Below are 12,839 nucleotides of genomic sequence, written 5' to 3'. Positions count from 1 at the left end.
AAAAGCCAGACTATGGCTTGCAACCTCACATGGGGACAAAGATCGTACCTTCTGGAGAAATGTCCTCTGGTCTGAAAATAGAACTGTTTGGCCATAATGACCATCGTTATGTTTGGAGGAAAAAGGGGGCTGCTTGCAAGCCGAAGAACACCATCCCAACTGTGAAGCACGGGGGTGGCAGTTTCATGCTGTGGGGGTGCTTTGCTGCAGGAGGGACTGGTGCACTTCACAAAATAGATGGCATCATGAGGAAGGAAAATGATGTGGATATATTGAAGCAACATGTCAAGACATCAGTCAGGAAGTTAAAGCTTGGTCGCAAATGGGTCTTACAAATGGACAATGACCCCAAGCATACTTCCAAAGTTGTGGCAAAATGGCTTAAGGACAACAAAGTCAAGGTATTGGAGTGGCCATCACAAAGCCCTGACCTCAATCCTATACAAAATGTGTGGGCAGAACTGAAAAAGCGTGTGCGAGCAAGGAGGCCTACAAACCTGACTCAGTTACACCAGCTCTGTCAGGAGGAATGTGCCAAAATTCACCCAACTTATTGTGGGAAGCTTGTGGAAGGCTACCCGAAACGTTTGACCCAAGTTAAACAATTTAAAGGCAATGCTACCAAATACTAATTGAGTGTATGTAAACTTCTGACCCACTGGGAATGTGATGAAATAAATAAAAGCTGAAATAAGTCACTCTCTACTATTATTCTGACATTTCACATTCGTAAAATAAAGTGGTGATCCTAACTGACTTAAGACAGGGAATTTTTACTAGGATTAAATGTCAGGAATTGTGAAAAACTGAGTTTAAATGTATTTGGCTAAGGTGTATGTAAACTTCCGACTTCAACTGTATATGAATAATTCTTACTGAATAGGTGGTGTACTTAACTGCAGTATAGTATTATTACTATTCATGGGAGCATGGTTATTATGGACATTGGTGTTGACTGTGACCTTTACCCTCATGTGATGTCATCACCAAGAGTTGGCTCAGTATTCAAAGGGACACTACCTAATGTTGAGTTGGGTTTTTCGCTCTCCTGCTTTCTACCGTTTGTACAGGGCTGTACCCCTTTATTTTGTAGTTTACAAGTAAAGGCAAAAAACATTGAAACGCATGTGGATAATACTTGTAATGTTACCACAAACATGATTTGATATGAATAATGAGCGGCAACAGGGATACTCACCATTGATCTTAGCTGCGGAAGTCACAGTTCTCTTCTTTAGATCATCTACCTCATTAGTCAGCGTCCATACCTCAAGAACTGACAGAACACATTGAAATGAGCGGAGTAGTTTTCTGAATCAGAAAAATAAACAAGACTACTCAACTCATTCATCTGTGAGCACTGATGTACATTTATCCACTCACCGAGTTTGTCGTTGTATCCAGTTACATTGTCCAGTTTATTCATTGCAGCACCAAGCTTATCTTGCAGACCTGTGAGAGGCCGATACAAATCAGCTTTTAACTAGGTTCTATTGAATAGGGTTCTATTATTTCGATCACTCAGTGTCATCAGCAAAAGGTAGAGAGGGGTGAAGCTCACTGTCATATCTGTCCTGGATATGTGCATCCTTATCGCCCAGCCTCTTCTCCAGGTCTGGTTTGAGAAAGAAATATTAGACTGATGAGATGTGTGCTTCTGTTTCTTTACCTGTAGTTGTGATTCAAGCAGCTATGCTCACCAAGCGTCTAGTTACACAAACTGGTGAACCAGACTAATATTACATTTTTACATTTTAGTCATTTAGCAGACACTCTTATCCAGAGCGACTTACAGTTAGTGAGTGCATACATTTTTCATACTGGACCCCCGTGGGAATTGAACCCACAACCCTGGCGTTGCAAGCGCCATGCTCTACCAACTGAGCTACAGGAGGGCTGTATATAATATCAGAAGAACCTGATCTTGGCTTACCTTTGTTCTGGGCCTGACATCTGGCGCTCTCTTCCTCTCTGGCCTGTAGTTGTTCCTGAAGCGCTGTAATTCAAGCACTAATGTTAGCATATTGCTACATATATTCGTTACATCATGATGACTATACATAACAATTTCTCAAAACCCATTTTTAACACTATTCAACCTGTGATATTTTGATGATTATACATAAGTGGAACATGAGACAAAATAGACAAACCAGAGATTTCTGCTGCAGTTTCATCTTTTGAAGCTTCAATCCGTATCTCATTCATTTGTTTCTGGAGTTCAATGATCTTCAGAACTGAAAGAACAGAACAAAAAGGCACTGTGTAATTCAACACTAACATCATATAATGGTATTCGACTTTTTAGAAGATTATACATGTTTAATGACTTCTAATAACTACTCTTGTTAACATACTCTGTTGTGCATTTTTGGCATCCACAGCCCTCAGTTGTGTAGTGTTGTCTTCAAGCTGCTTGCTCTTCTGCTTCAGTAGACTCTGTAGCTCTGAGGAGGAAAGACCCCTTCACCTTTTACACATTTTGTGACGTTACAGCCTTATTCAAAAACTCTACACACAATACCCCATAATGACAAAGCAAAAACAGGTTTTTAGAAATGTTTGCAAATATATATTTTTAAAACTGAAATATTACATTTACATAAGTATTCAGACCTTTTACTCAGTACTTTGTTGAAGCACCTTCGGCAGCGATTACAGCCTCGAGTCTTCTTGGGTATGACGCTACAAGCTTGGCACACCTGTATTTGGGGAGTTTCTCTTTTTCTTCTCTGCAGATCCTCTCAAGCTCTTTCAGGTTGGATGCGGAGCGTCGCTGCACAGCTATTTTCAGGTCTCTCCAGAGATGTTAGATCGGGTTTAAGTCCGGGCTCTGGCTGGGCCACTCAAGGACATTCAGGGACTTGTCCCGAAGCCACTCCTGCGTTGTCTTGGCTGTGTGCTTAGGGTTGTTGTCCTGTTGGAAGGTAAACCTTTGCTCCAGTCTGAGGTCCTGAGCGCTGTGGAGCAGGTTTTCATCAAGGATCTCTCTGTACTTTGATCTGTTCATCTTTCCCTCGATCCTGACTAGTCTCCCAGTCCCTGCCGCTTAGAAACATCCCCACAGCATGATAATGCCACCACCATGCTTTTTCCGTAGGGATGGTTTCGGCCAGGTGATGAGCGGTACCTGGTTTCCTCCAGAGATGGCACTTGGCATTCAGGCCAAATAGGTCAATCTTGGTTTCATCAGTCCAGAGAATCTTGTTTCTCATTGTCTGAGAGTCCTTTAGGTGCCTATTGGCAAACTCCAAGTGGGCTGTGTTGTGACTTTTACTGAGGAGTGGCTTCCGTCTGGCCACTCTACCTTAAAGGCGTGATTGGTGGAGTGCTATAGAGATGGTTGTCCTTCTGGAAGGTTCGCCCATCTCCACAAAGGAACTCTGGAGCTCTTACAGAGTGACTATGGGTTCTTGGTCACCTCCCTGACCAAGGCCCTTCTCCCCCGATTGCTCAATTTGGTCCGGCGGCCAGCTCTTGGAAGAGTCTTTGTGGTTCCAAACTTCTTCCATTTAAGAATGATGGTGGCCACTGTGTTCTTGGGGACCTTAAATGCTGCAGAAATGTTTTTGTACCCTTCCCCTGATCTGTTCCTCGACACAATCCTGTCTCGGAACTCTACGGACAATTACTTCGACCTGAAGGCTTGGTTTTCGCTCTGACATGCACTGTCAACTGTTGGTCCTTATATACACTACCGGTCAAAATGTTTAGAACACCTACTCATTCTTTATTTTTGCTATTTTCTACATTGTAGAATAATAGTGAATACATCAAAACTGTGAAATAACACATGTGGAATAATGTAGTACCCAAAACAGTGTTAAACAAATCTTAATATATTTTATATTTGAGATTCTTCAAATAGCCACCCTTTGCCTTGATGACAGCTTTGCAAACTCTCGGCATTCTCTCAACCAACTTCACCTGGAATGCATTTCCAACAGTCTTGAAGGAGTTCCCACATATGATGAGCACTGGTTGGCTGCTTTTCCTTCAATCTCCGATCCGACTCATCACAAACCATCTCAATTTGGTTGAGGTCGGGGGATTGTGGAGGCCGGGTCATCTGATGCAGCACTCCATCACTCTCCTTCTTGGTAAAATAGCTCTTACACAGGCTGGAGGAGTGTTGGGTCATTGTCTTGATGAAAAAAAAATTATAGCCCAAACCAGATGGGATGGCGTATCGCTGCAGAATGCTGTGGTAGCTATGCTGGTTAAGTGTGCCTTGAATTCTAAATAAATCACAGACAGTGTCCCCAGCAAAGCACCCCCACACCAGCTAAGCACCCCACACAATAACACCTCCTCTTCCATGCTTTACGGTGGGAAATACACATGCGGTTGGAACCAAAAATCTCAAATTTGGACTCCAGACCAAAGGACAAATTTCCACCGGTCTAATGTCCATTGCTCGTGTTTCTTGGCCCAAGCAAGTCTCTTCTTCTTATTGGTGTCCTTTAGTAGTGGTTTCTTTGCAGCAATTCAACCATAAAGGCATGATTCACACAGTCTCCTCTGAACAGTTGATGTTGAGATGTGTCTGTTACTTGAACTGTGTGAAGCATTTATTTGGGCTGCAATTTCTGAGGCTGGTAACTCTAATGAACTTATCCTCTGCAGCAGAGGTAACTCTGGGTCTTCCTTTCCTGTGGCGGTCCTCATGAGAGCCAGTTTCATCATAGCGCTTGATGGCATTTGCGACTGCACTTAAAGACATTTTCAAAGTTCTTGAAATGTTCGGTATTGACTGACCTTCATGTCTTAAAGTAATGATGGACTGTTATTTGTCTTTGCTTATTTGAGCTGTTCTTGGCATAATATGGACTTGGTCTTTTACCAAATAGGGCTACCTTGTCACAACACAACTGATTGGCTCAAATGCATTAAGAAGGAAATAAATTCCACAAATTAACTTTTAAGAAGGCACACCTGTTAATTGAAATGCATTCCAGGTGACTACCTCATGAAGCTGGTTAAGAGAATGCCAATAGTGTGCAAAGCTGTCATCAAGGCAAAGAGTGGCTATTTGAAGAATCTCAAATATAAAATATACTTTTTTGGTTACTACATGATTCCATATCTGTTATTTCATAGTTTTGATGTCTTCACTATTATTCTAGAATGTAGAAAATAGTACAAATAAAGAAAAACCCTTGAATGAGTAGCTGTTCTAAAACTTTTGACCGGTAGTGTAGACAGGTGTGTGCCTTTCCAAATCATGTCCAATCAATTGACTTTACCACAGGTGGACTCCAATCAAGTTGTAGAAACATCTCAAGGATGATCAATGGAAACAGGATGCACCTGAGGTCAATTTTGAGTCTCATAGGTGTCTGAATACTTTCCGACTGCACTGTATCTTACCAATTATAATCTACCCTGTGTTAAAATAGCGTCCACTTTAAACAAAATGTTTTATTTGCATCAACGCAACAAGACTTTCAATAGTATTTCAATGAAGCACAATTTACCTTCGATCTTGTCAGCACTTGTCTGTTTGAGCTCTGATAATGTTCTCTCTAACTCTGTCACTTTGTTACGAAGTCCCATGATCTCTGCAGCTAAAAAAGAAAAGCACGCCACTCTGGATGAATCATTCAGAAATAGATGTCAGTGTCCAAAAAATGTAGAAATTATTGACTTCTAGATTCTAGATAAACTCCTGGAAACATGCTTGACAACTTACTGAGTTGTGGAATTCTACTGCCTGTTTCTTTCAGCTCCTCTTTCTTTTCATTCAGCTGGTCTCTCGTCTCCTGTAGTTGATTCTCTAGCTCTATGAGACACAAACATTATTTCAAATGTTCTCCTCTTTCGGTATGCCTACAAAAAGCTCTTAGTGGTGAATATAAGGATAATAAACTCTCCAGCGTGACTTTAAGACTATTACTGAGGATAAAGAAAAATTACAATAGCACTCACCAGCAATCTTGCCCTCAGATGTCTGAATGAACTCTAATTCTTGCCTCTGTAATCTTGTGACTTGATTTTGGAGTGCAATGATCTGCAAAACTAAATGAGCAGGGGGATGCAGGATGTCACAACATTCAACATTTGAAGTAAAGTAGAATATCCAAATCACGATAGCAGCCAACCCAGAAATGATTAGGCTTTTCAAACTCACTTTGTTTACAGTTTCCATTGTTCTTCTCCTCGATTGTGGCAATCAATTCATCCAGTTCATTCTCAAGCGCTGTGGACAAGAATAATTGAAGAGCTTGAATGTTACAAGCATAATGGGATTGTAAAACTCCATGAATGGGCAAAATCCAGTGTATTTCCATCACACCATCCTATATGTCTACCAGTGAAGGACTATCCCTTTGAGGAAACATGATAACTATTTGTATTGGTCTTACGTGCTGAACACACAGTGACTCCTATGTTCTTCAGAACGCCTGCTACTCACCAGCAATCTGGTCAAAGTTTGTCCCGTTGGTAAATCCTTTCTGCAGGTTCAAGATCTCATTCTGTATTGCAATGATCCTTAGAACTGAAAAAAAAAACTAAACAGTTTGAGGAATATCATATACAGAGAAATACTGAGCAGGCTGGGCCTAAATGGTAAAAGCTGTCTGTTCAACTGAAAACAGACTCTATAATGGCAAAGGCTAAATAAAACTCACCATTCTCTGGTTGAGGAGCATTATCCTCCAGTTCCTGTGTTTTCTTTGCCAGTTCTTTGATCTTCTCATCCAGCAACTTCTGGAGCTCTGAAAGACGAGGAAAAACCATGATGGGATCAAGGCTAACATATCTAGAACTTTAGAAACAAACATTGTTATAGTGCAGACAGGGGCGGTGTGTTCATTAGGGCGATATGGGCGACGCACTGCCAAACGGGAAAAGGAAGGGATTTTTTTTCTAATCAATTATATCACGGCAACAGTAGTTATCAGTGTTCTAATCTAGACGTCTGATCTGCCACTAAATGTCCAATCAGGCTAAAGTCGTGCTTCAAATGGCCCCGCCCCTTTTGGGGCGATTTCAGTCAGGTTGAAAATCGCCCCAGAAGTATCTCATAGACTCTCATGTAAAATCTTTTTTTTTCAAATATCAGAGCTTTCAATACAATCTCTATGGGTTTCTGAGGGCTTGCACTTACGCGCTTTCGTCATACGTAACATAACCATGAACGTAACTAAGAAAAGAGCGGGTAGCAGCGTCAATCAATGTGATACTCTGGCTCCATGGACTTTGATTATTTGAGCCAGGGTTGTTCATTTTCATTGTTTGGGTGTATTTCTATGTTGGGTATTCTAGTTGTTCATTTCTATGTTTGGGTATTGTGCTTGATTAGTCATATGACTCCCAATCGGAGGTAACGAGTGTCAGCTGTCGGCTCGTTATCTCTGATTGGGAGCCATATTTAAACTGTGTGGTTTTTCCTTGGTGTGTGGGTTTTTGTTCCATGTTTCTGTCAGTGTTACAGAGGACTTCACTATCGTCATTTGTTGTTTTTCGTGGTTGCTTTATTAAATAAAGTCATCATGTTCACTCCACGCGCTGCGTATTGGTCCGCTTCTTCAGACGATCGTGACAGAAAAACCCACCATAGAAGGACCAAGCAGCGTGTCCAGGAGCAAGACAGCTGGACATGGGAGGAAGCACCTGGTAAAGAGATCGAGAGGCTGGCGATGGCCCAGGTGGGCAAATCGTGGTCCTGGGAGGACATGCTCGGGGGCAAGGGACCTTGGGGGAAGATCAAGGCCCTGGCGAGAGAGGAGCAACGGCGTCAGCAGGGCCATCATCGTTGGAAGGACGAGAGGCAACCCCAAAAAGTTTTTTGGGGGGGGCACATGGCTTGGACGACGGGGCTAACGGAGGCAGAGAAGGGGCGAATTCAAGAGGCAACCAGGTTACGGGGGTCACTGGCCAAAGTAGGGAAAGGAGATGTAGAGGCACGGCGTGAGAGACTGAGGTGTGTATCCAGTCCGGTCCGGCCCGTTCCAGTTCCCGGGGTAGAGCCAGTGGTGTGTGCCTCCAGTACGGTCCGGCCTGTTACGACCCCTCGCACCAAGGATACGGTGCGCTTCGCCAGCCCGGCCCGGCCTGTTCCGGCCACTCGCACCAGGGATACGGTGCGCTTCGCCAGCCCAGCCCGGCCTGTTCCGGCCACTCGCACCAGGGATACGGTGCGCTTCGCCAGCCCAGCCCGGCCTGTTCCGGCCACTCGCACCAGGGATACGGTGCGCTTCGCCAGCCCAGCCCGGCCTGTTCCGGCCACTCGCACCAGGGATACGGTGCGCTTCGCCAGCCCGGCCCGGCCTGTTCCGGCCACTCGCACCAGGGATACGGTGCGCGTCGCCAGCCCTTTCCCACCAGTGCCTACACCACGCCCCAAGCCTCCTGTGTGTCTCCCGAGTCCTGTGCGTCCTGTTGCTGCTCTCCGCACTAGGCTTAATGTGAGTCCCCAGGGTCCAGCATGCCCTGTTCCGGCTCTCCGCACTAGCCCTTATGTGCGTTCCCAGGGTCCAGCATGCCCTGTTGCTTCTCCCCGCACTAGCCCTGAGATGTGTGTCCTCAGCCCGGTACCTCCAGTTCCGGCACCACGCATCAGGCCTACGGTGCGTCCCCAGGGCCAAGCATGCCCTGTTGCTGCTTCCCGCACTAGCCCTGAGATGCGTGTCCTCAGCCCGGTACCTCCCGTTCCGGCACCACGCATCAGGCCTACGGTGCGTCCCCAGGGTCCAGCATGCCCTGTTGCTTCTCCCCGCACTAGCCCTGAGATGCGTGTCCTCAGCCCGGTACCTCCTGTTCCGGCACCACGCACCAGGCCTACGATGCGCCTCAGACGGCCAGAGTCTGCCGTCTGCCCAACGGGGCCTGAACTGTCCGTCTGCCCAACGCCGTCTGAACTGCCCGTCTGCCCAACGCCGTCTGAACTGCCCGTCTGCCCAACGCCGTCTGAACTGTCCGTCTGCCAAGCGCCGCAGGAACTGCCCGTCTGTACTGAGCCTGCAAAGCCGCCCGTCTGCCATGAGCCTTCAGAGCCGTCCGCCAGACCGGAGCCGCTAGAGCTCTCCGCCAGACAGGAGCAGCCAGAGCCTTCCGCCAGACAGGATCAGCCAGAGCCTTCCGCCAGACAGGAGCAGCCAGAGCCTTCCGCCAGACAGGAGCAGCCAGAGCCTTCCGCCAGACAGGATCAGCCAGAGCCTTCCGCCAGACAGGATCAGCCAGAGCCTTCCGCCAGACAGGATCAGCCAGAGCCTTCCGCCAGACAGGATCAGCCAGAGCCTTCCGCCAGACAGGATCAGCCAGAGCCTTCCGCCAGCCAGGATCCGCCAGAGCCGTCCAGCCAGGATCCGCCAGAGCCAGCCAGCCAGGATCCGCCATTCAGTCCGGTAATGCCCCTTAGTCAGGTACTGTCCCTTAGTCCGGTGCTGCCCCTTAGTCCGGTGCTGCCCCTTAGTCCGGTGCCGCCCCTTAATCCAGTGGGGTTTAATTGGGGGGTGGTCAGGTGGAGGGGGCTACGGAAGCGGATAGTGACTAAGGTGGGGTGGGGACCACGACCTGGGCCAGAGCCGCCACCATGGACAGACGCCCACCCAGACCCTCCCCTAGACTGTAGGCTGGTGCGCCCGGAGTTCGCACCTTTAGGGGGGGGTACTGTGATACTCTGGCTCCATGGACTTTGATTATTTGAGCCAGGGTTGTTCATTTTCATTGTTTGGGTGTATTTCTATGTTGGGTATTCTAGTTGTTCATTTCTATGTTTGGGTATTGTGCTTGATTAGTCATATGACTCCCAATCGGAGGTAACGAGTGTCAGCTGTCGGCTCGTTATCTCTGATTGGGAGCCATATTTAAACTGTGTGGTTTTTCCTTGGTGTGTGGGTTTTTGTTCCATGTTTCTGTCAGTGTTACAGAGGACTTCACTATCGTCATTTGTTGTTTTTCGTGGTTGCTTTATTAAATAAAGTCATCATGTTCACTCCACGCGCTGCGTATTGGTCCGCTTCTTCAGACGATCGTGACAATCAATTCACGTACTACTATCAAGATGGCTAGCCTTCAGTGCAACTCGATTGTCTCTTTGAAAGAAGTTCACATCAAAGACCATTCAAAACGAGCTACTGGAGTGTATGCTAGCGGTCATGAGGGAACATATTGTGGAGGAGGTGAAGTCGGCGAACTTCGTAGCTATCCAAGCTGACGAGACCACGGACGTTTCTACACAGACACAGCTGGTGCTTGTGCTGAGGTACATAGATAGCAACCACAAAGTGCAGGAGCGCTTTTTTGAGTTCCTTCCCATCTCGGAATCAACCTCAGTCTCAATCGCCAGTGTGCTTTTGGAGAGACTGAACGGTCTTTTTGCCGACGACGAGAAAGTCAAACTGTGGTGCACTGGCACTGTACTAGGTTCTCATGAGCTACAACCTCCAGGAGACGTTCTCTGAGACTGTGACTCTGTTGAACATCCTCATAACTACTCCCATGACAACAGCTGAAGCTGAGAGATGTTTCTCAACTTTGACACGAGTTAAGACATTCCTGCGAAATTCAATGGGCCAGGAACGTCTGAATGCACTGGCCATGCTTTCCATGGAGAGGGAACTAGTCCTCAGCATGCCTGATTTCAATGAGAAAGTCATTGACCGCTTTGCTGCATTGAAAGAGAGAAGAGAACAGTTTCAGTACAAGTAATGTAGCCTCTCTCTCTCTTTGTCCCTCCCTGTCTGTCTCTTTAACACACACACGCCCAAATAAGTTCACAGTTGATGTTGTTTAAAATAGTTATTTTTCATTTTTTTTAAAGTAAGCCCGGCCCGGCCTGCTCCTGCACCCTGCACCAAGCCAATGGTGCGCATCGCCAGCCCGGTCCGGCCCGCTCCTGCTCCCCACACTAAGCCAGTGGTGTGCGTCGTCAGCCCGGCACGGCCCGTGCCTGTTCCCCACACCAAGCCAGTGATGCGCATCGCCAGCCCGGTCCGGCCCGCTCCTGCTCCCCACACCAAGCCAGTGGTGTGCGTCGTCAGCCCGGCACGGCCCGTGCCTGTTCCCCACACCAAGCCAGTGGTGTGCGTCGTCAGCCCGGCACGGCCCGTGCCTGTTCCCCACACCAAGCCAGTGGTGTGCGTCGTCAGTCCGGCACGTCCCGTGCCTGTTCCACCGGTGCCTGGTCCGGCACCGGTCAGATGCTTCACGCCGGAGCTAGAGCAATCCGCTCCACCAATGTGCAGTCCAGCTCCGGCCAGCGGGGCCAGACCGGACCAGGGGTACTTTGGGGGGTTGGAGAGGGAGCGGGGATCAGGTCCGGAGCCGGATCCACCGCCTAGGCGGAGTGCCCACCCGGTCCCTCCCCTGTGGTATTTGGTTGGCGCGGTCGGAGTCCGCGCCTTTAGGGGGGGGTACTGTCACGCCCTGGCTCTGGGGACACTGTTATGTTGAGCCAGGGTGTGTAGATTTCTGTGTTGTAGGTCTAGTTGTTTCTTTTCTATGTTGCCAGTGTGGTTCTCAATCAGAGGCAACGAGTGTCAGCTGTGGCTGGTTGTCTCTGATTGGGAACCACATTTAAACAGGCTGTTTTCCCACAATAGTTGTGGGATCTTGTTCTAGTTGGTTTGTGTTAGACCGTTGACTGTCACGTTATCGTTTGTTGTTGTTTTGATCGTGTATCACTATAATAAATATGTTCGCATTCAACGCTGCGCCTTGGTCCTCCTCTCTTACCGACGATCGTGACAGTTACAATGGCAATGTTTGGGACTATCAATTCGTTTTTGGAAGAGAACAAGAACTGGACAGAATATGTGGAAAGGGTGGGACACTTTTTCTTGGCAAATGGAATTACAGAGGAGACTAAACAGCGCTCTATTCTCTTGAGTGTGTGTGGGGCTAAAACTTACAAGCTAATGAGAAATTTGGCTACACCAGGGAGGACAGCTACACCACAGAGGACGGGACAAGTTCCTTTTGTTGATCTAGTTGCTCTCCTTCAGACTCACCACAATCCAAAGCATTCAGTGATCGTCCAGAGGTTCAAGTTTAATTGCCATTTTCGGAAAACAGGTCAGTCTGTTCATCAACTCTCTGAACATTGTGAGTTTGGGACTGTGTTAGCGGACATGCTCCGTGACAGATTAGTCTGTGGCATTAATGAGGACAGCATACAGCGCTGTTTGCTGGGGGAAGCCACACTGACTTTGAAGAGAGCATCGGACATATCTCAAGGGATGGAGATGGCAGCTAGCAATGCTATAGATATTCAAAAGGCCAACAGTGGAAGTTGTGCAGTGCATCAGGTGACAAAAGAGGCAGCAGGAAAAAAGGGAAAAGCAGTGGAATGTTTTAGATGTGGGGGAACACATTATGCAAACAACTGTAAGTTCAAGGACAACGTCTGTCACAATTGCAACAAAAAGGGGCATTTAGCCTAAAAGTGCAGGGTTGCTTAGAGCAAGCCAGAGGGTGGGCAGACTCGGAGGGGCAAGTTCAAATCAAAGAAGCCGCAGCCAGCAGCGCACCACCTAGAGAGCACAGAAGAAGAGGAAGAGGATTGTTCCTACAACATTTTTAATGTGAGTGAGCAGTGCGAGGAGCCATTATATGCTACAGTGGAGGTAGATGGAAAAGAGTTGAGGATGGAGGTTGAAACAGGGGCCTCTGCATCTGTCATCAGTGAGGAGACCTACAGAAAGACCTGGGACTCAAAACAGGCTCCTGCCATCACATCGGCAGGGATCAGACTGCGTACGTACACTGGAGAGACCATACCATTGCTGGGGGCTCTAGAGGTGGACATTTCAGCCAGGAAGCCAGGAAGCGAGAGCACGGCTCCTGGTGGTGAAAGGGAATGGGCCTAGTTTACTAGGGCGTGACTGACTCAA

The 12,839-nt window shown here is 47.4% G+C and overlaps 1 protein-coding gene across 2 annotated transcripts in view; it reads right to left on the bottom strand.

Annotated features, from left to right (window-relative positions):
- LOC311099048 (uncharacterized protein) overlaps positions 1-12,839 on the bottom strand; it is an 80,678-nt gene that overhangs the window by 40,324 nt on the left and 27,515 nt on the right. For both annotated transcript variants that reach the window (XM_084139652.1, XM_084139653.1), the window contains exons 45-56: positions 6,633-6,719; positions 6,416-6,499; positions 6,131-6,199; positions 5,929-6,018; positions 5,693-5,782; positions 5,478-5,567; positions 2,358-2,447; positions 2,154-2,237; positions 1,934-1,996; positions 1,562-1,615; positions 1,384-1,452; positions 1,199-1,276 (exon numbers count right to left, since the gene is read on the bottom strand). In XM_084139652.1, coding sequence (XP_083995778.1) covers positions 1,199-1,276; positions 1,384-1,452; positions 1,562-1,615; positions 1,934-1,996; positions 2,154-2,237; positions 2,358-2,447; positions 5,478-5,567; positions 5,693-5,782; positions 5,929-6,018; positions 6,131-6,199; positions 6,416-6,499; positions 6,633-6,719 — 948 coding nt within the window. The remainder of the gene's footprint in view (positions 1-1,198; positions 1,277-1,383; positions 1,453-1,561; positions 1,616-1,933; positions 1,997-2,153; positions 2,238-2,357; positions 2,448-5,477; positions 5,568-5,692; positions 5,783-5,928; positions 6,019-6,130; positions 6,200-6,415; positions 6,500-6,632; positions 6,720-12,839) is intronic.

This window comes from Coregonus lavaretus (genome assembly GCF_964263955.1).
Source record: "Coregonus lavaretus genome assembly, chromosome: 23".
NCBI lineage: Eukaryota > Metazoa > Chordata > Actinopteri > Salmoniformes > Salmonidae > Coregonus > Coregonus lavaretus.
The sequence above is the reverse complement of the archived record's forward strand: the minus strand, read 5'-3'. Positions and strand labels throughout refer to the sequence as shown.